Source organism: Haemorhous mexicanus, chromosome 19, assembly GCF_027477595.1.
Source record: "Haemorhous mexicanus isolate bHaeMex1 chromosome 19, bHaeMex1.pri, whole genome shotgun sequence".
Lineage (NCBI taxonomy): Eukaryota > Metazoa > Chordata > Aves > Passeriformes > Fringillidae > Haemorhous > Haemorhous mexicanus.
Window position 1 is genome coordinate 10,791,587 of NC_082359.1, and position 20,511 is coordinate 10,812,097.

General features: G+C 46.5%; 2 protein-coding genes and 1 long non-coding RNA gene across 5 annotated transcripts; 2 read left to right on the forward strand and 1 right to left on the reverse strand.

Annotated features, from left to right (window-relative positions):
- HVCN1 (hydrogen voltage gated channel 1) lies at positions 1–5,385 on the forward strand. 3 transcript variants are annotated; one of them, XM_059863852.1, is made up of 6 exons: positions 1–68; positions 1,504–1,736; positions 2,204–2,308; positions 2,551–2,782; positions 4,605–4,717; positions 5,021–5,385. In XM_059863852.1, exons 2-6 carry the CDS (start codon positions 1,539–1,541, stop codon positions 5,084–5,086), a joined length of 714 nt encoding a protein of 237 aa, XP_059719835.1. In that variant the 5' UTR covers positions 1–68; positions 1,504–1,538; the 3' UTR covers positions 5,087–5,385. The 3 variants fall into 3 exon arrangements, with proteins under 3 accessions (XP_059719835.1, XP_059719836.1, XP_059719834.1); XM_059863853.1 differs by lacking the exon at positions 1–68 and adding an exon at positions 77–124; XM_059863851.1 differs by lacking the exon at positions 1–68 and adding an exon at positions 485–621.
- Positions 5,386–5,405: 20 nt separating this feature from the next.
- TCTN1 (tectonic family member 1) lies at positions 5,406–19,060 on the reverse strand. The gene is made up of 15 exons (XM_059863849.1): positions 18,846–19,060; positions 17,174–17,294; positions 15,143–15,273; positions 14,623–14,789; positions 14,126–14,213; positions 13,148–13,257; positions 10,518–10,538; positions 9,982–10,107; positions 9,287–9,412; positions 8,868–8,952; positions 8,382–8,520; positions 7,921–8,077; positions 7,104–7,229; positions 6,623–6,767; positions 5,406–5,837 (listed from the first exon to the last, which is right to left on the reverse strand). The coding sequence occupies exons 1-14, from the start codon at positions 19,000–19,002 to the stop codon at positions 6,624–6,626; spliced, it is 1,698 nt and encodes a 565-aa protein (XP_059719832.1). The 5' UTR covers positions 19,003–19,060; the 3' UTR covers positions 5,406–5,837; position 6,623.
- Positions 19,061–19,098: 38 nt separating this feature from the next.
- On the forward strand, positions 19,099–19,953 carry LOC132336404 (uncharacterized). Its single transcript, XR_009488863.1, has 2 exons — positions 19,099–19,315; positions 19,537–19,953. It is a non-coding gene; the product is annotated as an uncharacterized LOC132336404 (long non-coding RNA).
- Positions 19,954–20,511: the final 558 nt, after the last annotated feature.

Here is a 20,511-nt window from a genome sequence, read left to right on the forward strand (position 1 = left end):
GAGGCGGAGCCGGGCCGGGGGAGGCCCCGCGGCGGCGGGAGGCGGCGGGCGCAGCCGGGACGCGCACGGTACCGGGGAGCGGGGGGACCGCGGGGCGGCTGGGAGGCTCCCGGGGCTCGGCCGGGTGGGTGCGGGCCGGGGTTGGGTGGGGGGGAGACAGCGGGACCCTCCCGGGGCTGCCACGTCCTTCTCCTCGGGGTCCCGCCGCGGCCCCCAGCTCCGTCCTGCTCTGGGCGACGCCGTGGCCGCTCCGGTCAATGCTGGGGATGGGGGAGGTTGGGAAGCCCCGGGGTCCTGGATGCTCCGTCCGCCGGCGGCTCCGGGCCCCGCGGCAGCCCCGAAGCCGTCCCGCACGGGGCAGGGGGCTTCGTGCCCGCGGCCGCTCCCCGTGGGCTCCGCTCGGCGCCCGGTGGCGGAGAACGAAGGTGCTGCCCCTGTGACAGCACCGTGGGACCGGCTCCCTCCTCCCGGCAGGTGACGAGGCGGCCGGAGCTGGGAGCCGAGCCCACCGAGACTCCGGGGAGTCCAGGAGAGGGCGAGCAGCCCGGGGGCACGGGCAGACCTGTGGTGGCACCAAGGGAGGCTTGTGCCGAGCTCCTCGGGTGGCTCTGGCAAGGACGGGTGAGCGCAGAGCGAGATGGGGACTTGCTGGCGGCAGGAGCGGATCTCAGAGGGTTTGAGGGCCAAGGCTGCAAGGCTGCCCAAAGAGGAAGGGAGGCTGGCAGGGTTGTGATAAGAACACGAGAGCCTCTCCTGCAGCCAGCCACACAGCCCATCTGGAGGCCCCTGGCTCTGCTCTTCCAGCAAACTTGGAGTTTCACTCATATGGTTTTCAGTGCTGGAGTGTGGCCTTCATCAGGAGTTTGGTTTGATGGTCCTGCCCCTCGCTGGGTACCCACAGGGATGGGCTGAAGCCAGGATGCCTGAGGGTGAGGTCTGCTCTGGACAGAGGAGATGGGGAGGACAATGTCACCCATCTGCCAGGCTGGAATGTGAGCATCACCTGCTTAATTTGCCTGCAAAGGCTGAGATGACAGGGTGTCATGGGTGTTAATGGAGGGAAATTATGGCTGTTCTTCATTTTGGCAGTTTGGCTGGAGGGGTGAGGATGCTGGGGTCAGTTTGACCAACAGCTTCCCTGGATCAGGGTCAGAAACACAAGGGCAGCTGCCCCCACCTCCATCACGAGGTGCCAGATAAGGGCCGGAGCTTCTTGCTCCTGTAATCAATGCTTTGTTTGGAGAAGTTTGGAAATACCTTGTGAGGAAGTTCCTTGTTGTAGAGCAGCACAGCAGGGTGCAAACAGAAGTGGGAAGGCAGCAGGGGCTCTGCGTGGTGCTGGGGGAGGTGATGCAAAACCAGCGGTATCACCATGAAGCAACTTCCCATCAGCCAGCTGTGTCTGAATGTCACGCTCTTGTCACCCTCTGGGTGAAAAAAGCAAGATTTGGCATCCTTGGCCAGCCCTAAACAGGGAGGTGACACTCTGCTCTTGTCCCTCAGACGTTGGCAGGGTGATGCCAGCTTGATCCAGAGCCATGTCCAGGTACCTGAAGCACTTCACGGTGGTGGGCGATGACCCCGTGCAATGGAGCAACGACTATCGGAAATGGGAGGAGGAGGAGGAGGAGGCTGGGGAGAAGCAGCCAGATGGAGAGATCAAGCTGGAGCCCCCCAGGAGACACATCTCCTTCCAGTACATGATGAAAAAGCTCTTCAGCTCTCACAGGTTTCAGGTGAGGCAGAAGAAATCCAGGCCAAGGGCCCTTGTGACAGCAGAGATGCTGTGGGACAGAGCTCAGGAAGAGCACTGAGGTCGTGAACCCCACGGTGCAAAGAGCAGCAGCTGCTGCTGAGCTGAGCTGTCCTGTTGGAACAGAGCAGCTCTGCTGCAGGTGCAGATGTCCCCTGGGAGAAGACAAGCCCCAGTGCACAATCACTACAGCTCTGGCACGTGCTCTCCTCCTGCTCCCTGAGCCCCCCCACGCCAAACGGGGTCTGGTGGGGAGCCAGGTTGTTCCACGTGCAAAAACCCACCATTTGGGGCAGCAGGAGTGGGAGCAATGGAAAGCTCCATGGAATACAACCAGCCAAATCAGGGCTGTGGGCATCAGGGTGTGTTTCTCTGAAGGGCTACGTTGGCTCCTCTTGCTCCTCTGTCTGTACTGTCGTGGGATTCATGTTGGTTTTTCTCCTCCAACAGATTGGGGTTGTCTGCTTGGTGATCCTGGATGCCTTGTTGGTTCTTGGGGAATTGCTTATGGATTTGAAAATCATCCTTCCGGACAGATACAATATAACCCCAAAGGTAAAATGTGGGGAAGTGTCAACATGAACAGCAATTCCCTCCCTTTGGTGTCCCTCCTGGATAAGCTGGGCAAGGCAGGACCTGGACTTCCAGCCTTGCTGAGCCGGTGGTTGTGGAAGTCCTCAGCCCTTCTTCCTGTAGAGCCAAACCAGAGGTGCCCTCAAGCAGCAGAAGCTTTCCAGCCTGCTCTGCCTGTGTGCACTCTGTGGGGCTTCCTGCCTTAAACTTGTGCTCTTTTCCAGGTTTTCCACTACCTCTCCCTGTCCATTTTAACCATCTTCCTGGTTGAGGTGGGGTTTAAAGTCTTTGTCTACCGCCGGGAGTTCTTCCACCACAAGTTCGAGGTGCTGGATGGGATCGTTGTCGTCGTGTCCTTCATCCTCGACATCGTCCTCATCTTCCGTGAGCACGAGTTCGAGGCCGTGGGGCTCCTGATCCTCCTGCGGCTCTGGAGGGTGGCCCGGATCATCAACGGTGGGTGCAGGGCTGGGCTGCATTTGCCAAACTTCCCGAATTACCTGGGCTTTGTTTCTTTCTCAAACCCAACCCCAGGGGTTTTTCTCTCCCAGCGAACTCAGAGTTCCACCTGTGTGGAGCTTTAATCAGGCTGAAATGTCTTTGGAGCAGTGACAATCTGCTGCTTGTGTTGGTGTGGAGCCTCAGGTGCATGGCAGCCAGGCACATTCCCCCTAAAAAAAACCCTAATCTGTTCCTCTGTTCCTGCACCCCTCTCCTGGAGAGGGATGGCTCATGTTTTGAACTTCCATTGTAGGATCCTTTTGGCAGGGGAGCCCCTGTCTTCCTGAATTTGCTGCTACAGCAGAGTAGGTTTTAATGCTCTGTTCTGCTGTGACTCCATTATCCCCTCCAGGGATGCTGCAGGGAATGTCCTGATCTTACTCTAGATCTTTCTTGCTTAAATTCAAAGGGCTTGCCATAAAAAGAGAAATAGAAAATGTCCCCAAATCAGGCTTTAGTGACTTCACTGCTGTAACTGTTACAAATAGATGTAAATTTGGACATATCTGAAACAAGCATAGCTACAAACATCTTCCATCTTGAGGAAGGAAATTTGGGATTCCAAAGAATATGGCAATGAATGATCTCAAATTTCTTCTGAAACCTCAGCTCAAGCTCTGTCCTGTGTCACTTTTGGTGGGTGCTCCATATTGAGACAGCTGGGATCAGAAGAGGGGATTGCTGGGGCTGTGCCAATGCCCTCAGCCCCTTTCATTGGGGAGAAGGTGCCATGCACCTTCTGGCTGCAGGTCGGAAGCTGCAGCCAGAGAGAAGAGAGATGTGAGAGCAGCTTGTGGCTTTCCTTAGTTCACAGTGAAAGTCAGAGAGAAACTGGATTTGCGTGGGGCCGTGGGAGCCATGGCAGCCTCACAGTACAGCAGAAAGCCAGGACTGCAATTACTGGTAAATCCCCTCATCCTTGTGTGCTCCAGGCTCCCTGCCAAGCTTTATGCAATGTCCACCTGCTTGCAGCAAAAAGGGACAAAAGGAATCTGCCCCACGCTGGGGCGTTGGGTGTCAGTGCCTGGGCACGGCTCCTGTCGATGTTATCAATGCAAATGAGCAGCAGCGCTGCTTTGTCCTTGGAGAACTGAACCCCCAGAGCCCAAACGGGTGCCTGGAGCACTGGAATCAGCCATGACCCAGAGGAGCTGAGAACGTGATGTTCTTCAAGCTCTCATCGAGCTGCTTTGTTTTATCTTTGTGGGAAGAAAATGCTTTCAGTGTGGGGGCTGAGTTGACATGGGATCACCTAATGGTGCTTATAGAGAAGTGACACCTCTGCCATGAGGAGACACTGCCTGCTCCCCCTGCAGCTGTGCAAGGTGAAGCCAAAGCCCTGTGGCCCTGAGGATGTGCCAGGCCCTGTTCTGCCAGGCCGGAGTGATTGGCCCAGGGGGTGGAGGAGCCCTGTGGCCCAGGACTTGCTCTGCTGTCACGCCTAAAACTGCTAAAACACAGCAAAGCTGCCCCAGCTGCACCCCAGGGCTCTGCCAAGGGAGCAAATTCAGGAATTGAGTGACAGTCAGAGTGATTAATTCAGCTCTGAGACCGGGCTGCCTCTCCCCAGCAGAGTATTGGTATCCAAATCCCTCCGGTGGCTGATTTAAAACCCTTCCTCATTAAGAAAAGCACTTGGGAAGGGTGGTTGAAGATGACAGAAGCTGAGCTGGAGAGGAACACGTTTAACTCCTTGAGCACAGAGCCTGTGTGCTGTGAACTCCTGCTCGTGGCTGTTTTACAATGTAAAGCCAAGCCCCTGTGAATTGTTCCACAGGAATCATTCTATCGGTGAAGACCCGCTCGGAGCAACAACTGTCCAAGTTAAAGCAAGCAAACCTGAAACTTGCTACGAGGGTGGAACAACTGGAACACAGCTGTTTGGAGAAGGTAAAAAAACACTTTTAATTTGGGTTTACCTGCTAATGGTGATCCTTGTGCAAGTTGGCACTGCTGGCTTGGTTTCCTCATGGGAAAGTGTGGGGTGAGCAGGGTTGAAGCAGCACAGCCCTGCCCGTGCCTCCCTGGGCTGCTCCTCCTCAGAGGAATGATGTCCTTACCTCTGTCCTACTTCTTCTGGCCAGGTTGTGCTGTTTTCCTGCAGCAGGAGATATATTATAGCAGTGGGAAGTTCGGTGGGAACCTGGGAAGTTGCTTTCAGGCTGTTAATGATTTGAATTTTGTCTCCTGCAGGAGCAAGAAATTGAGAGGCTGAATAACATATTGAAACAGCATGGACTCCTCAGCCAGCAAAAATAGGAGGCCAGTTTTCCAAGGTGGGAATTCTGCTTGAAGATTGCAGTGTCAGAATCTGCCAGCTTGACCTGAAAGGTTTTTCTGTCTCTCTGCTTCCTCTTGTATTGTGTTTTCTATAAACATTTTCTATTTGACCCCGCTTTGATCAGACCTTGGGATGGCAAAAATAGTTCTACTGGAAAATTAATCACACACAGTCCCTGTAAACAGTAATTTTTTTTTCTTTTCTTGTACAGTTGTACAGTCAAAACTGAAAAATAATTTAATAAAGACACATCTTTACAAGCTATACATCCAGAAAAGTACCACTTATTTAAAATAATTTTTTTTTCTGTGATAACATTCTTTATTTGCAGCAAACTTGCAGTACAAATGATAACAACCCAGGCTGAAAAGGTAATTTCTTCTCCACCAGCTGCCTGTTCATCATCAATACATCTCTTTGCCAACCATTCTTTTCATACTGTTGGTAGTTTCCTCATTTCTGTTGCTGCTTGTGCCACTTTGTTATTTATATAACATTCATTTCAGAAGCACCAACACACCACTCCTTTCCCTGACAAAGAAATCAGCCCCAAAATAGAGGCAAACATGTGCCATCTTACGTCAAACAATGCCCTGTTCCAGCAGCAGATCCCAGTTCTGATTCTGCATTCCCTCATCTCTTCTTCCCTTTTCACTGCTGTTCCCTGATAGCCCATGGGGCTGCAAAGTTCTTTGTTCCCACAGCTCATAAATCCATGGATCAAAAGAACTGTAATATGTAAGAACAGATGTAGGTGAGTGCACTGCTGGGAACAGTCAGACTCCAGAAAAGCCATAAAAAAGCAAATTCTAAAAGGCCAGGCTGGTGTTTGAATTTTTTCAGGTACTAGAGTGTCCCTGTGGAGAGGCTGTTTGAGCTGAAGAGTGAGATTTAAGAAGTGGGAATTCTGAGAGATGGTGACTGCAGCAGGTGTCTCCAATGGATTTAGCCCCACTCAGCTGGAGGGGTCACTGAAACCACAACTCAACTGTTCAGGTTTTTTACAAAAGGTAATTAATTAGTGGTGTGGGGAAAATAGCCAGAAATATGTGGCTTATGCATCTATTCAAGGAGATAAAGCAGAGGCCTTATCTAATAGCACATGATGAGTTTAATTAGCAATTTAGCTCTGCTGTTGTGGGATAATGAACTTGCTTTCCCTGTGTGTCCCTGTGCTCTTCCCTTCCCCTCCTGCCTCTGCTGGCCAGGCTGGGGCTGGATGCCATGTGCTGGAGAGGGGGTGGCTGGGCCAGAGCCAGAGCCACCAGCAAGTTCAAACTGCAACCTTTGTCCTCTCTGCAGAGTTATAATTGGGTACTTTCCACTTCATGGGGGTTTCTTCACCCTAAACCTTCTGAGAACCCTCACAAGGTCTCACCCTTCCTCTCTTGGCCAAATTTAGCCCAGCATCTACAACTTAGAAGAAAGTAATGGCCCATCATAGTCACAGGATAAACAAAGGGCTAAAAATAAGATAAAGCAGAAATATGGGGGGTTTTTTTATGCATACTTACCTCAGACAAAGGGATAGAAAAAGTCAAAGGGTAACTTGATGTTAATGGTGGGCCAAGCTTTGTAGCTTGGCTCTGCAGGTGAAGAAATGTCAGTGAAAACCACAGAACTTGTTATAGGAATAATCCTTTCTCTTCCTGAGGGAAGCTGCAATGAAAATACAAACAGGACTTAGCTTCAGTTTTCTATTTGTACAATCATTTATTTGGTCTGGGTTATATTTGCTAAAAAGGTTTTGGGTTTTTTTTTCTATATTGTTCCATGTTTCTTTCCATAAATGATAGATAGATTTTTATTGAAGTGTGTTTTGGCAAGGAGCCCACAGCTGTGTTTGAGCTGGAAGAGAACTGCTGGGTGTAAATACATTCTAATGTGAAGTGCTGCCTTTAGATAATGAGATTATCTGGGTCATTGTCACACAGCTGATACCCAAGGAAAACAAGCCACTTGTTTTATCTTAAATCCTGTAATTTAATTACATACCTGCTTCAGTGTGGTGCTAGTGATTGTGGCTGTAACATTCACTATCCTGGCTTGTGGATTGACCAGGGATCCATATTTAGTCCACTTCACTTCTATTCCCAGTGACACAGGCACTTGGCATGAGCTCTGCAAAGAGTGAGGAATCATCTCATTGTCTGCCTTATGCAGAAACCATCACAGTAATTAATTATTCATGTTGTTAAAAGGGTAGAATGTCCCCACAAAGCTCACTGAGGAGGTTACCAGAGCAGATGGACCCTGCACTGTTGCTGGGCAGGACAAAATCCTGAACTCTGCCGGGGCAGAATTTTGAAGGCTACAATGTTAAATCTTTTTATGCATGTCTCCTTGAACTCTCACACTTCTGGTTACAGAAACCATTCACTCTTTAGTTGCAGAAGCATGCAAGAGACCATCCACAATCTGGAATTGTGATATTGTGCTTCTCTCTCTCCTACCCTGGCCTGGAGTAAGAGGGGAAACCCTGATTCTGTTCCTCCCCTCTGTCACCTCTGGTGCTTCATCCTTAGAAGAACAACATTCCAACCTATGTTTAAACAACTCATTTTCTACCCAATATTTTGTCCTGATTCATAGCTGAGGTGCCTGGTTACCAGCTTGATTAAATATAACTTCTACAGCAAGAATGAAACCCTCTGTGAATATTCCATGAGTTTCTTCCTGCTTATTTCTGCATTCCCAGCCCCATTTTCTCCTCCAGTTGGTTCCTGCATTTTTAGGGTGTGAAGCTGAGCTGATGCTGCAGCACAGGCACGGATCTCGTCAGGGTGGAGGGGGGGAAGTGGTTTAACTTCACCTGTTCTGAGATGTGGAGCTGAGTTATTGGCACCCAGTCAAGCACATCCTGGGCTTGAGAATTCCCAAATGAGGCCACATACTCAGGAAAGCTTTGGCCCTTCAGCACATCAAGGAGGGTCTGAGCCAAAGGCTGGCATTTCATAGCTGCTGTAATTCTTCCAGAAAACAAAAAAACAAACAAACAAAAAAAGATTAGTTACAGCAAAATCCATTGGTTTGGCACAGTCATCATTTCTCCTTGCTCTCTGCTCTGTTCAAGCCTTCTGGCTACAGTTGCTAATGTACACAATCTTTCCAAGAGAAAGACCATTGTTAATTAAATGACATTTTTTTAAATTAAATACTCCATTCTCAATATTCCTCCAGCTGTATAAATGGCCCAGGACCTGAACAGAGCCTAAGGGAAAGGGTTGTCAGAGGGTTAAAAGCATTAAATTAAAAATAAAAACAACTTCTTACCGTAACTTACAGCCTGATATCACGTTATAACCAAATAATACTGGGGCTCTGGCTCCCTGTGCTGCCAGGCAGTCCTGGGTGGATGTGCTGTGCAGAATGGTGAGCTGGCTATGTTTGTTACTACTCTGAATGATGCCAGATGTAACACACAGTTAAGGGAAATTAAATGCTTGATGGATATCGGGACAAAAAAAGAATCCTTAATCATATCCTTAAAATATAGCTGTAAATGCTATAATGGCTCAAGATTCCTCTCACAGTGTGAAAAAGCACCAGGGTGTGCAATGGAGGGCTAAATGTACCTCAGTACACAGTCCCAGGAGATTGCAGTCAGGACTGAGTCATTCCCTCCTCAAACACAGCCAGAAAAGCACATTTTTATTTTTGGTAGAGAACAGATGTATTTCATAGATGTCCATGCTAGAAAGGATTTGTGAGGATGGACCAGAGCAAGTGAAGCAAACAGAAATGCAGCAGGGAAAGGATATCCTTGAGGCTGGAATCCTGCTCTGACAGGCAGCCCAACAACATAACCAGGATTGCCACTGAGAGGAACTGGCTGTGTATTTTCCTGCAATGCAAAGAGAGCATTAGTTCTTATCCTGCACTGAAGTGGTTGGAAAACACAGAAATATTTCAGTTATTTTAGGATTATGACCTGCCTTGAATGATGAGGACAAAACTGTAAGTAAGGCTTGGCTTTCTCTGTTATAGTCACAAGCTGGGGCTCGTAAATGTGACAGATTTTGGAGGCCTCCATTGCCCAGCTCTGAAATGCTGCCTCATCTGGGCAGGCAGGGCAAGTTCTGCTTTACCTTGCTGCTAACAATTGTTCTGATTCAAGTTTAATAAGTTTTGTAATTAAATGTCTTTTACCAAGTCACCCATGACATCTCCACAGTTACCTGAGTGAAGCTGATTTCGAAGCTCTGCTCTATTGAAAGTGCTTCTCTGCTAATTGCCCCCAAGACAAAAGCAGCAGCTGCTTCTATTATTTCTCCTGTGTCTGTGTGGGTAATGTGATAATTCACCTGAAAATTAAACATTTTAGATATTAATTTGAATAAATACATAAGAGAAACTAGAAAAAAAAATTTTAACCATGCAAGTATTTTCTTTCTTCCTTGCTTAAGAAACTCAGCTCCAGGGTGGGGATGGATTTTATCCTCTGGAGGCTGGAGCCTCTTCACAACTGACTTCTTGATAAACCTAAGCACAGACACAATATTCATCTACTTTACAATTAAAAGATGATGTGCAGCATCTATTCCTCTCTCTGTCATTAGTGCACCTGAAATCATCTTCTCCCAAGCATAAAGTAAATTCCAAATTCATGTCATTGCCTGTTTTGCCACATACACAGAAGTAACACCAGGATTTTAGCCTGGCCCCATGTTATATTGCACAGAGTTATTATTTTGCTGCAAAACACTCCCTTTTACCCAAAATCAGTGCTTCTCCCATGACATTTATATTGGAGATGTCACAATATAAGGAAGCTGCAAGGCCTCCTGACAGCTTTGCAGTTTGGGAATCAGAAGTGATTTGATGCATAGATGCTTTCCATCAGCTCTGAGGAGGAAAAGGCTGCCAGACCTACCCCAAGAACTGCATTGATGCACAGTTCATCCAAAACCATTGGGAGCCTCAGGACTTCACTACTGCTCAGTAAAGTCCTCATTCCATTCAGAGACTGGACAGCTATGGACTGGACAGTAATATTCACCTGAAAAACAGACTCATGTCAGCTCTGAACACTGGGAATAACTAATTTTGGCTCTTTCTGTGTTATTTTATTTGTGACCTTTCTGAGTTCTGTTCCACAGCAACAGCATGCAGTAATTCTCTGAACAACTGCTGTGCTACAAGTGCTGCTGAAGCTCAACCAAAGGGTCTGGGTTTAAATAAAAAAAGAGATTTTCTTGAAGGGAGGGAGTTTTATATGAGAGGAATGTATCAGGCTTGAGTATTTGCAGGCAGCATTTTATCTTGGAGTTGCTAAGTATCATTACTGATAGCAAATGATGTAATTTTTTAAATGTAAAGATTTGATCAATCAGTGAAAAATTCCCACTGACTACAACTTAATAAGAATTTTGCCCACAGCTCTTCCAACTAATTTAGAAGGATACTTACCATCTGACTTGATTTGGGCACCTGAGGGAGAATAAAAGGACAAATTAAAGCAGTGGCAAAGGTCTGACCTATTGCACTTAGCAGTCAAGTAAAGAAGGTAAGGCTTTGTCTATTTAACTTTTTCTCATAACAATAATTTTTATGTTATGGAGTTAATTGGATATAAACCAGAGCATCCAGGAAGTGTGAAAAGAACTGCCACAATCCAATCCCTTTCTTCTTCTGACTCTTAGAATTATTCAGATACCACCAGTTTAGGAAACCTGCCAGGTTGTGCTTCCCAAAGAAATGAAGAGCTTTTGTTGTCCTGTTCCATAGTTTCATGGTCTCTAAACCAGTAAAAGAGAAACAAGTATCTCTTTTGTTATACAGTTGCTCCACTGAAAATTTTCCACCGAAAGTATTTCATGGAAAGGCAGAAATGTCAGACCAAGGTCATCAATCAGGTAAAAACACTCCCATGGAGCACCATTTTGTCAAAGGTTTTACTTTCCAATTAATGTTTGAGTCACATATTTGGGAAGGGACCAAGGATTGGACTCTGATCACGAAGCAATTCTGCAGAATTATGATGGGATACTGAGAGCAGTGACTCATCTGTCCCAGCAGGGAACACATTCCTGGGAGCTGCAGACCTGAAGGTGGTGCAGGTGCAGTTTGTCACATATTCATCATCCCAAGGTACAGCCCAGCCATCAGAATGAGCTGGATGAATAAAAATCTCTGCAAAGATTAAACTCACCCTTCAGGGAACCATGCTAGGAGGAGTGAGCACCACTCCTGAAGTTCTGTTTATCCAGGACTGAGGTGCTGGATGATGTCTCTGGAGGTCACTGGCAGACAGCACTGCAGCCACGCTGCTCCCCCAGCTCCCCCCCAGCAGGGAGGCAGGAAAGGCAGGAACAGCTCATTGCTTTGGCAGCTCCACACTCCCCACTCACTGCCCAGGGGGTGTGTGAAGCTCCACTGAGAGGATCCTGCTGGGAGATCCCAGGAATCCCCAGCACTGCTTGGATCTGCTGCTCGGGCCAGGGCAGAGAGCAGAGTTTATCTGCAGCAATTCCCAAAACGCTGTTCTCACTCCAGCTGCCCATCCAGGCAGGGAGGGTGGGCTCCTGGGGATGGGGCTTTCTTGTAGGACCCGCTGTCCCAGTGCTCCCAGTAAGGCTCCCTCCGTTACTGGTTTGCCGTTTCTTTTGCCGGCAGCTCCACCTGCTGGCACGGGGAGGGCTCCTGTGGCCTCCCTGTCCCAATGCCATCACTTTCCTGTTGTCACATCCCACCTCCAGCTCCCTTGGGGAAGAGAACCTTCCCACATCTCCAGCAGCATCTCATCCTTCTCCAGTTCCTGCAGCTGATCCCTCCTGACATCCAGCGTGCTCCGGGCAGGGCTCTGACCCCTCCCAAGCTCAGCCATTGCCTTGGCAAGCAGCACAGGCATAAGGAGTTATGGTTTTTCCAGTCAGGAAAGGGAATTAATCTCTAAATCAAACCCACTCAGCTGCTGGAGCCCAGTCTGAGCCACTCTTGCTCTTTTCTGGTCCTGCAGCCAACCAGAACTAATTTTGGGAGGACATGCAGCCTCTCAAAGTCCTTCTGAGGCAGGGTTTTCTCCACTTCTTCCACAGCAGGAGGATCAAAAGCCAACATTTGGGAGCAATCTTTGGCTGATTTCAATGAGATCCTGAAGGAGCAGGAGAATGATCCCATCTGTGAGGTTGTGAAGTGTTTAGTGGGCTTTCCTTGCCTTTGGGAGCTTTGGAATCTGGGAGCAGCCTGGAAGGGGTCTTTAAGCAGTTACTCACTGCTAATTAAACTAGTTTAAATAATTAAATAAATTAAAATAATTTTAATGGTGAAGAGGTTGCTGTTTCTTTACAACCTTCAGCTTCTGGAAGGAGCCATCAGGTTAAGGTATGATGCATTTCAGTTTCATTTTTTCATGAGTGATTTCTTTGTATTCCTGAATACCCTTACAGAGGATTTATTTGTGCAGAAGACATCATCCCCCAGGTCAGAAAGGGATGAAAAAGGAGGCAAAGCTTTGAAAAATAGCCCCAGACTGGATTTCAGCAGGCAGGATCCAAAGAAACCTGCTCTCAGTCATGTTGTTTGGGAGCATAAAGAAATCTGTACCAGGCTCCATTGTCAAAAACTGAGGCTTGGAGGAAAGGGGAAGATGCAAAGGATTAAACCTGAAAGGTTTCTCTTTCAGTATAAAGTTTTAGCAACTCTTTAAAACTCAGATTTCTTAGAATGGTGTGTTCTGATAAATGGGCTTCTTGGAAAAGCCTGAGCATGCACAGGAACATGAAAATGCACCAGCTCAGTGCCACGACCTTGGCTCTTCAAAACTATTATTTTTTACTTTATCTTTGACTATATTATTTATATTTGGCTAAGCAGAGAACAGTAAATGGTTCTGTTACCAAAGCTTGAAGTAAAAACATTCTCAAAGGCTTTCTGTATAAAAGTCTGCTGTACAGGGAGACATTTCTTCCCAACCCACAATTAAAAAATCCAAATAAAGCACAATATCCCTCAGCAAACAGAAGTTACTTCATTCTGCAGATGTAAAAGATATAAAATATGAGTATTTCAGCTATATGACTGTTTCAAATCATACTTACTGCCAAAATGCTGGAGTTGATATAAAACAACATGCTAAGTGCTTGAATGCTGTCACATTTTTCCACACTTACTGATCTAATGCATTTTGTGGCTTGGTTTACTAAAAACCCTGGGGGAAAAAAAAATCAGCAATTATTACTTGAAGGAGGAAATGAAAGAGCAATTATGAAAAGCATTAATGAAAAACAATACAAGAACTTAGGTACAAGCAAATGAAAAACAATACAAGAACTTAGGTACAAGCAAAATTGAAAGTAAATGTCATCTCTCTTGCAGATAAGGTTTTATATGAGCTTTGAAGAATGAAACTTTCTATAGTCTCAAAAGAAATGCTATGAGAAAAAAGATTACTTCTTAACAAGTAGAAAAAGCTTCATGAAAATTACTTTTTTTTTTTCTTTCACAAGAGACTTCAGTCCTGTAATCACCACCCTGTTATGAGACCACACTTCATGATGGCAGTGGGCTTTGGCAAATGCAGGTGTGGGTTTGGTTGTGGCTTTTTTTTCACCTCCACCTGAGCAGATTTTCAGGAAATTGTGTGAAAGGTTAAAATGCAGAGCTCAGCCTGCAAATCTGACTTGTGAGAGGAACCTCTGGGCAAAGGGAAGCTGCCAAGGCTGCCCAGCAGGGCTGGCTTGGTGCAAACCCCTCCTCCCCTAGGGTATCACCCTTGTACTGTTTGGTTAAACCAATTTTGCCATACAGGACATTTTCTTGCAGGATAAACAACTCTTTACCAAGATTTTCAGGGATTTACATATCTCACTTTGAATGTTTAATAGAGATGCAACATGATTTCCATTCTAGGTCTTGAAAAGACCAACAAAACAGAGAGACAGAAGTGATTTGAAAATCATCTGTTCATGAATCTTTATCTGAGTTCTCCATGGGGAGTGTGCCAGCTTTCTGACTGACTAATCTAAGAGCAAAATACTAGAAAGAAAAAAAATTGGGATTCAAGTGCATTTTCCAACCTGCAGGATTTGCATCAGAGCACCAAGAAGAGACAACAGGACTTGGCAGCCTCAGAAATGCATCCTCTGTCTGGACAGGAACCCCATACTGCCAAATAAAAACCACAGTCAGATACACAGGTGTTGTTCAGCCCATTTTTATTGACAACAAATATAAATAAAAGCAGTAGTTATTTCCCCAGGATCTCTCAATAATGCTCTGTACAGCAATTTTTCAGTCACTGCTACAGCTTTATGCTGAAAATAGCAGGAAAAAAATGTGCCTTATTTTTCAAAGATCTTAAAAATTTAGTTAATTTTAAGTAGCTAAACACAAAACATTACATTTCTTCTTTTTACATTTCTATATTTAAAGACCAATATGAATTTTGCTTCTTCCAGCAGAACTGCATTATTTAAAAGCAGATGCAAACAATGCTGATTTCTTCTTTCTGGAATAATTTAATACTAATTGCATCAAATATAATTTCCCTCCTATTGAATCAGAGAGAATTTACCTCATATCTGGAAGTTTCATTTGCCTCAGGGGGATTTTGAGCATCTGTATCCAAATTCCAGCTGTCAGGCTCAGCACTGAAAGTAGCACCTCCAAATTTGTCAAGCAACTCATCAAAATTTTCTGCAGTTGGGATTTCAGGGGATTTGAGGTACAGGGCTTGTTTATCTGACAAAATATTTAAAGAAGGAGATAATTTAAGGGGAAAAAGATACAGAAACAATATTTAGTAACAATACAACAACTTTAAACATGATTTATTTAGGATGCTAAATTATTTACAAAAAGAAAAACAAAATAGTTTGGGGTTTTAACAGAGAAGACCAAGAGTACCAGGTTTAATTTCATGTTTTCACAAGTGAAAGGATCACAACATAAGGAGTGTGAGCAGACAGAATTACCAGTTTCCTGAGACGTTTAATAAAATAAAAATAGTTTTAAATTTAGTTTTTATTCTGGTAGTTAAAGAGCCTACAAAAAATAACCCCACAATGCTTAACATTGCCTACAACTCCACTTACAGTTTGTAGCATGAATGCAGAAAATACTGGGATTGACTTGATCAATTAATTTAAATATTCTTTCTGGTGGATTTGCTTCAACATCAAGAGAATACACAGCAGCTTTCTGACTACACAGCTGGCTGTCACCTCTGCAAAGAAACAAAAGAAATGAATGATCCACTAGAAGTTTGTGTTGATCAGATTTTAAAGTTCTTTTAATCTACTGAGGCAGCACCAGAACAATTTAAAAAGCATGAAATTACTGAATTTAACATAATTTGTAGAACAATTGTGCATCCTTAGAAGGTTTATACTCTGTGCTTAATAATAAATAATAGAGAATTCTCCCACATGTTTTATTCAGCTGAGGAAACTGTGAGCAGCAACATGAAGGAAGGGAAGGAACAGACTAGGGGAGGGGAAACCAGGGACAATGTGAGAGAGAAAATGCCAAATTGGGTGGGATCCAGGTGGTTGAGACCCCAAAAATGCAGGGCTGCACCAGAGGCCACACACAGCTCAGCAGCACTTGCATTCCTACAACCCAAGTGGAGCATCAGAGCAGGAAAACAGGGCAGTTCTGTGGATGTTGGAATGCTTGAGATGCATGTGAAAGAAATGGCAGAGTGAGGAACAGGAGGTGAAATAACCCAGCCTGTCTTGGAGAAGTGTTTAAGGCTGTGCCATGGGCTCATCAGGAGCCCAGAGCTGCAGGAGAATGTGAGAATGTGCCAGTTCAGAGCCTGGCAGCTCTGGTGTGCCCCACATGCCACAAACACCAGCTGATGATCCCTGTGAAACTGGTTTTTAGCAGCACAGAGCAGCTAAGGACAAGCCCTGGAGAAGTGAAATGACTTTCAGAAATGTTGAAGCCTGGAGTTAAGCTCTTCCATGAGGTGAGTCATTTGTTAATAGGATCCCATCATAAATCAAACCCTTCTGCTGTTTCAGAGATCTCACGGGCTCTGCCTTGGGATCAGCCAAAATAACACAAATATGCAAATGTAGATAAACTCTGATGTAAATAATGAGACCCACAACACCTGCAGACTCTGAAAATCCCCTGGCTTTTCATGCAAAAAAACGTTTTACACAAAAGAATTTGGGCAAAGGAACACAATTTCATTTGAGGCATTTCTAGTTGACAAAGGCAGCACAGTCATCTGAGGCAATTAAAGTGTCACTCAGGGGGGTGTTGATTAGACCTTTCTGATCTATATAAATATCTATAAATGGGGAGCAGGAGTCTTTTGTGTGCCAGAACAATAAGAAACCACAGTCTGGCATGACTGCTAATTCAAATTCCAAAGCACCAAGAATAAACCCAGGGCTCAGATTGGCATAATTTATACAGAAGGTGGGTTGAAAAGCTAAACTTATTGTTCTGAGAAGTCACCAAAGGATTTTTTTGCACATTATTATTCTGAAGTGAGCTTTCTTAACTCCTCTTTGAGAAGATGGAATTGGGTGAAGGTGTTTTCAGATTAAATAGCAAAGAAACAACTCTTGGCCTTACTTTTTTGGTGTAATGTTACATTTTATTGTTTGTGAAGTGGCAATGAGGGAGCAGGTTAGGATGGTGACTTGTAAAATTAGGGTCAGAAAAATGCTCACACAATTTCAACAAGCTCTGGATGGATTGAGTGTGTAGCTGTGTAGCTGATGTCATAAATGTAATCAAGAGGTCACTGATAAATTTACTGATAAAAACTGGTGATCTACAGCAGTGGCCAGATTGGTCCTTTGGGATCAGTTTCTTAACTCCCAGACACTGCATTGATCAAAGTCTAAAGATGGCTCATTCTCACCCCCCAAAAAGCAGCACCACCTAAATCCCCACCGGGAGGAGCACAGGGAAACAGGAGGAAAGAGGGAACGAGAGGGAGAGAACTGGCTGGGAGGAGGATTTGCTGCTCTCCGTGGCTGGGGACAGGGTGCAGGAGGGGCGGGTGGAAGGATGGCAGCAGGGAGGGGTGGGAACTGCCCGGAGGAGAGGACAGGCAGCAAATGAAGAAGGATTTTGTGCTTTCTGCTTATTTCTGCACTCACATGACCACCGGGACCGAGCACGTGGTGAAGAGGCTGAAGTCCTCGGCGCTGCAGTCGGGGTCACAGCAGCAGTTGGTGTCACACTGTGCCACCAGCAGGTCGCAGACGCAGAGCCTGGCAACTGCAGCAGAGAGCGAAATGAGAGCTGCAGCAGGGACACTTCACACTTCCACTTGTCACCTCGCCCTGGTTTTGACAGTGGTCAAAAGTTTTCTCCAAATTCATGTTTTCTTGAAGTTATTTTTAAAAGCCATCTTTTCTGCTGCTGAGCAAATTTATTTGGAACACGTGGACAAAACCAAGTCATGCTAAAAACTGTTCCCTGAGAAACAAAACCCAACAGGGATTTTGGAGGTGTGAAAATCTACTCAGAATTGCAGAGGAAAAAAATAAAGAGGTACAAACAAGGTGTATTTATCTGCTTGTTTCAGCTTATTGGGAAGAAAAATAACACATTTTGAAGGAGCAGAGATGTTTATAAGTTTTGAGGATGGCTCAGGGTCCAGGAATACATTTTCCTGATGTGCCAAAACAACCATAATTGATTTCTTTGAAACTGTTTTTTCTTTCTGTTTTTAGTTACTGTGAAATACTGTAATCCCAGACAGAGTAATTGCTAATAATTCTGTAAACTGGCTCAGTAAAATACACTTGGCAAAGTCTTCAAACTTTCTGAGGTCTTCAAGTTTACAAATTCAAAGAACAGATATTATTCTACTGAACTGTCCCTGAGAGCTGCTGTTCTATAATTAATGTAGACGTAAGAATAGCACAGAATGAGGGAAATCAGGGCCAGTGTTTTATAAGAAAGACATTCAAAGAATATTTTCATATCTAATTCCTTTATTTCACTTTGACTGCTGCCTGTTTCCCAGTGGCCCCCTGGATGTTCTCTGACCACCTGAACAATATCCAGGTATTTCCAGGAAGTTCTGACTGTTCTCTTGGCTGAGCTTAGCCCTGGATCCTTAGCTCACCCTGTAAACAAGAGAAGTTTAAACACGGACGATTAGATTGCAAGGTTATGCCTGTGAGACTAAGAATTTAAGTCCCTTTTCCCTAAGGAGGGAGCACTAGGGTGGCTTTCCTTTGGTAAGTAACCCATGGAAAGCTCAGCTGAGGGCAACACCACCAGGATATAAAAGTGATATAAAAGTGTAGCAAATTATACAGTGGGAAACACCTTCTGAGAACACAGTAACCAAACTTTGTGAACTCTGGTTTTATGACAATGTATCCACAGTGCCTGGGGCAAAGTGTGCATCCAGCCCGGGTTGTGCTGGAGCTCTCCAAGGACACCCAGGGCACTCCAGGCTCCTGCGCCAGGTCGGAGCTGCCCACTGTGCCCAGAGCAGTGCTGGATGGGCAGGAGACCCTGCCCTCCACCCCCACCGACCCTCAGCGCTGTGGGATGCCCTGCTCTGCGATGTCCATGCCACCATCAGCGCGCCCAGGGCCTGCTCAGGGCTGCCTGAGCCTTCCTGAGGAGGCTCCGAGAGGCCTCGGCTGCAGCTGCCCGGGGTGCCCGAGAGAAGCCGGGCGGTTGTGCCAGCCCCAGGCAACCGCAATGCCAAGGGGAGGCCAAAGGCCGAATGCCCGAGGGAGGTCTCGAGCGGGGCTCCCCTCAGCCGGAGAGTGCCGCCGGTGCCCGCAGCGCACGGAGGGCACCCACCGTCCGTGACCGGGGCCGGCGCGCTGCGGACCCGAGCTTGTGCGGCATCGCGAGTATCTGCGGGATCCGCGGCCGGCTCTTCTGCCCGGAGCGGCGGCGGCAGCGGAAGGAGGAGGATGAGGACGAAGAAAGCCCCGAACTCCGGCGGCGCCGCCATGGCGGCCGCCCTTAGCAACGGCGCGTTGCCAGGGCGCGCGGGGCATGACGGGAAGGACGAGTCCAGTTCTCGCGAGACTTGGCGGGAGGAGGGGAAGGGCCGCGCCCCGGAACATGGCGGGCGAGGGCTGGGCACGGTCTCGCGTATCTGCGGCTTGTTCAGCCGCCCTCGGGCTCCTTCATCGCCCCCCAGCGCGGGGAGCCTCGGGGAAAGGGCCCGCGCAGGGTTCTGGCTGGATATGGCCGACGTGGTGGTGCCAGGCAGCCGCTTGTGCCACACAGAGCCCTCAGGAGCAGCCCGGCGGTGATGAGGGGTCGGTGCCCCCTCAGAGCCACGGGAAGGGTTTCAGGTGGAGTGGGCCAAGTGTAACCCACGAAGGTGGTTCGGGAGAAACTCTTGGAAGGCCCCGCATTATTAAAAAAAAAAAGAAAATAAAAAAGAAAAAAAATTTGGGAAATGGCCCAAAATCGGTAGAAAAGGGCTGATGACATTGCACAGGGGAAAACAGAATTTAATACATTCTCCTTGCATCAGGAATTACTTGGCAAAGCTGATGGTGCACAGGGGAGCAGACTCCAAGATGAAAACCAAGCCTTGCTGAAATGTGAAAGCACAGATTGCACCCTGGATGAATGTGGGCAGGAGCTGGATGAATAAAGAGGTATTAATTCTTACTGCATCTACCATTGAAATGGAATAGAAGCGGGCAACTGTTCAAAAGCAAAGTAGGATGGAATTAATCTGTTTTTCTCGTGACCTTTTTTTTTAAGGGCTTCGCTCACAGCAACAGTTCACCTAAATTCACTTAAAATACTTGCTGTAATAGGAAAAAACCCACCTTTGTCATGCAGAGAAAGGCAAGACATCTACAAAAAAACGTTTGAAAAACTCCCCACCACAAAACTCACCCTGGTATTGGACTTCTGAAACAGGTTCCAAAGAGCACTCCAAGCGTGTAGGATAAGATCAGGACATCAATACATAATGCTTGTTCTCCATCAGAGAGATTTAATTTATCCTGTCAACATGAGCTAATTAATAATTAAAAAGGGCACTGTGATCCTTATGTGGGAGGTCCTATAAAATGAAAATATAAGCAATTTGAGAGGCAGTAGATTCCTGATTATTAAAAAAACATGTTCAGGGATTTACTCTATGACTGTTTCAATTTCAGTTTCAGCAGCAAGAGTCTGATGTGCATTTAAGCATTATAGAAGCTGTGACTGCCCCATCCCTGGAAATGTCCAAGGCCAGGCTGGAGCAACCTGGGATAGTGGAAGGTGTCCCTGCCCATGGCAGGGGGTGGAATGGGATGGGCTTTGAAGTCCCTTCCAAACCATTCTGTGATTTCTGCTGGTGATCTTCTCACTCTGCATCTTCTCTTGACTCCTCAGGTGGGTCCTTCTCACAGTAGTTTTCTTTTTAATCCAACTGTGCTGTCTTGAATTTCATCTTTTCAGGGCTAACATGAGGTTTGCCCTATGACAGATCACTTTACAAGTCTGAGTG

Coding starts and splice junctions, on each gene's coding strand:
- HVCN1 (XM_059863852.1), top strand. CDS start 1,539: ATGTCCAGGTACCTGAAGCACTTCACGGTGGTGGGCGATGACCCCGTG. Junction 1,737..2,203: donor TCAGCTCTCACAGGTTTCAG/GTGAGGCAGAAG, acceptor CTCCTCCAACAG/ATTGGGGTTGTCTGCTTGGT. Junction 2,783..4,604: donor GGTGGCCCGGATCATCAACG/GTGGGTGCAGGG, acceptor ATTGTTCCACAG/GAATCATTCTATCGGTGAAG.
- TCTN1 (XM_059863849.1), bottom strand. CDS start 19,002: ATGGCGGCGCCGCCGGAGTTCGGGGCTTTCTTCGTCCTCATCCTCCTC. Junction 10,539..13,147: donor TCAACTCCAGCATTTTGGCA/GTAAGTATGATT, acceptor ATTCTCCCTCAG/GTGCCCAAATCAAGTCAGAT. Junction 10,108..10,517: donor TGCCCAAATCAAGTCAGATG/GTAAGTATCCTT, acceptor TCTGTTTTTCAG/GTGAATATTACTGTCCAGTC.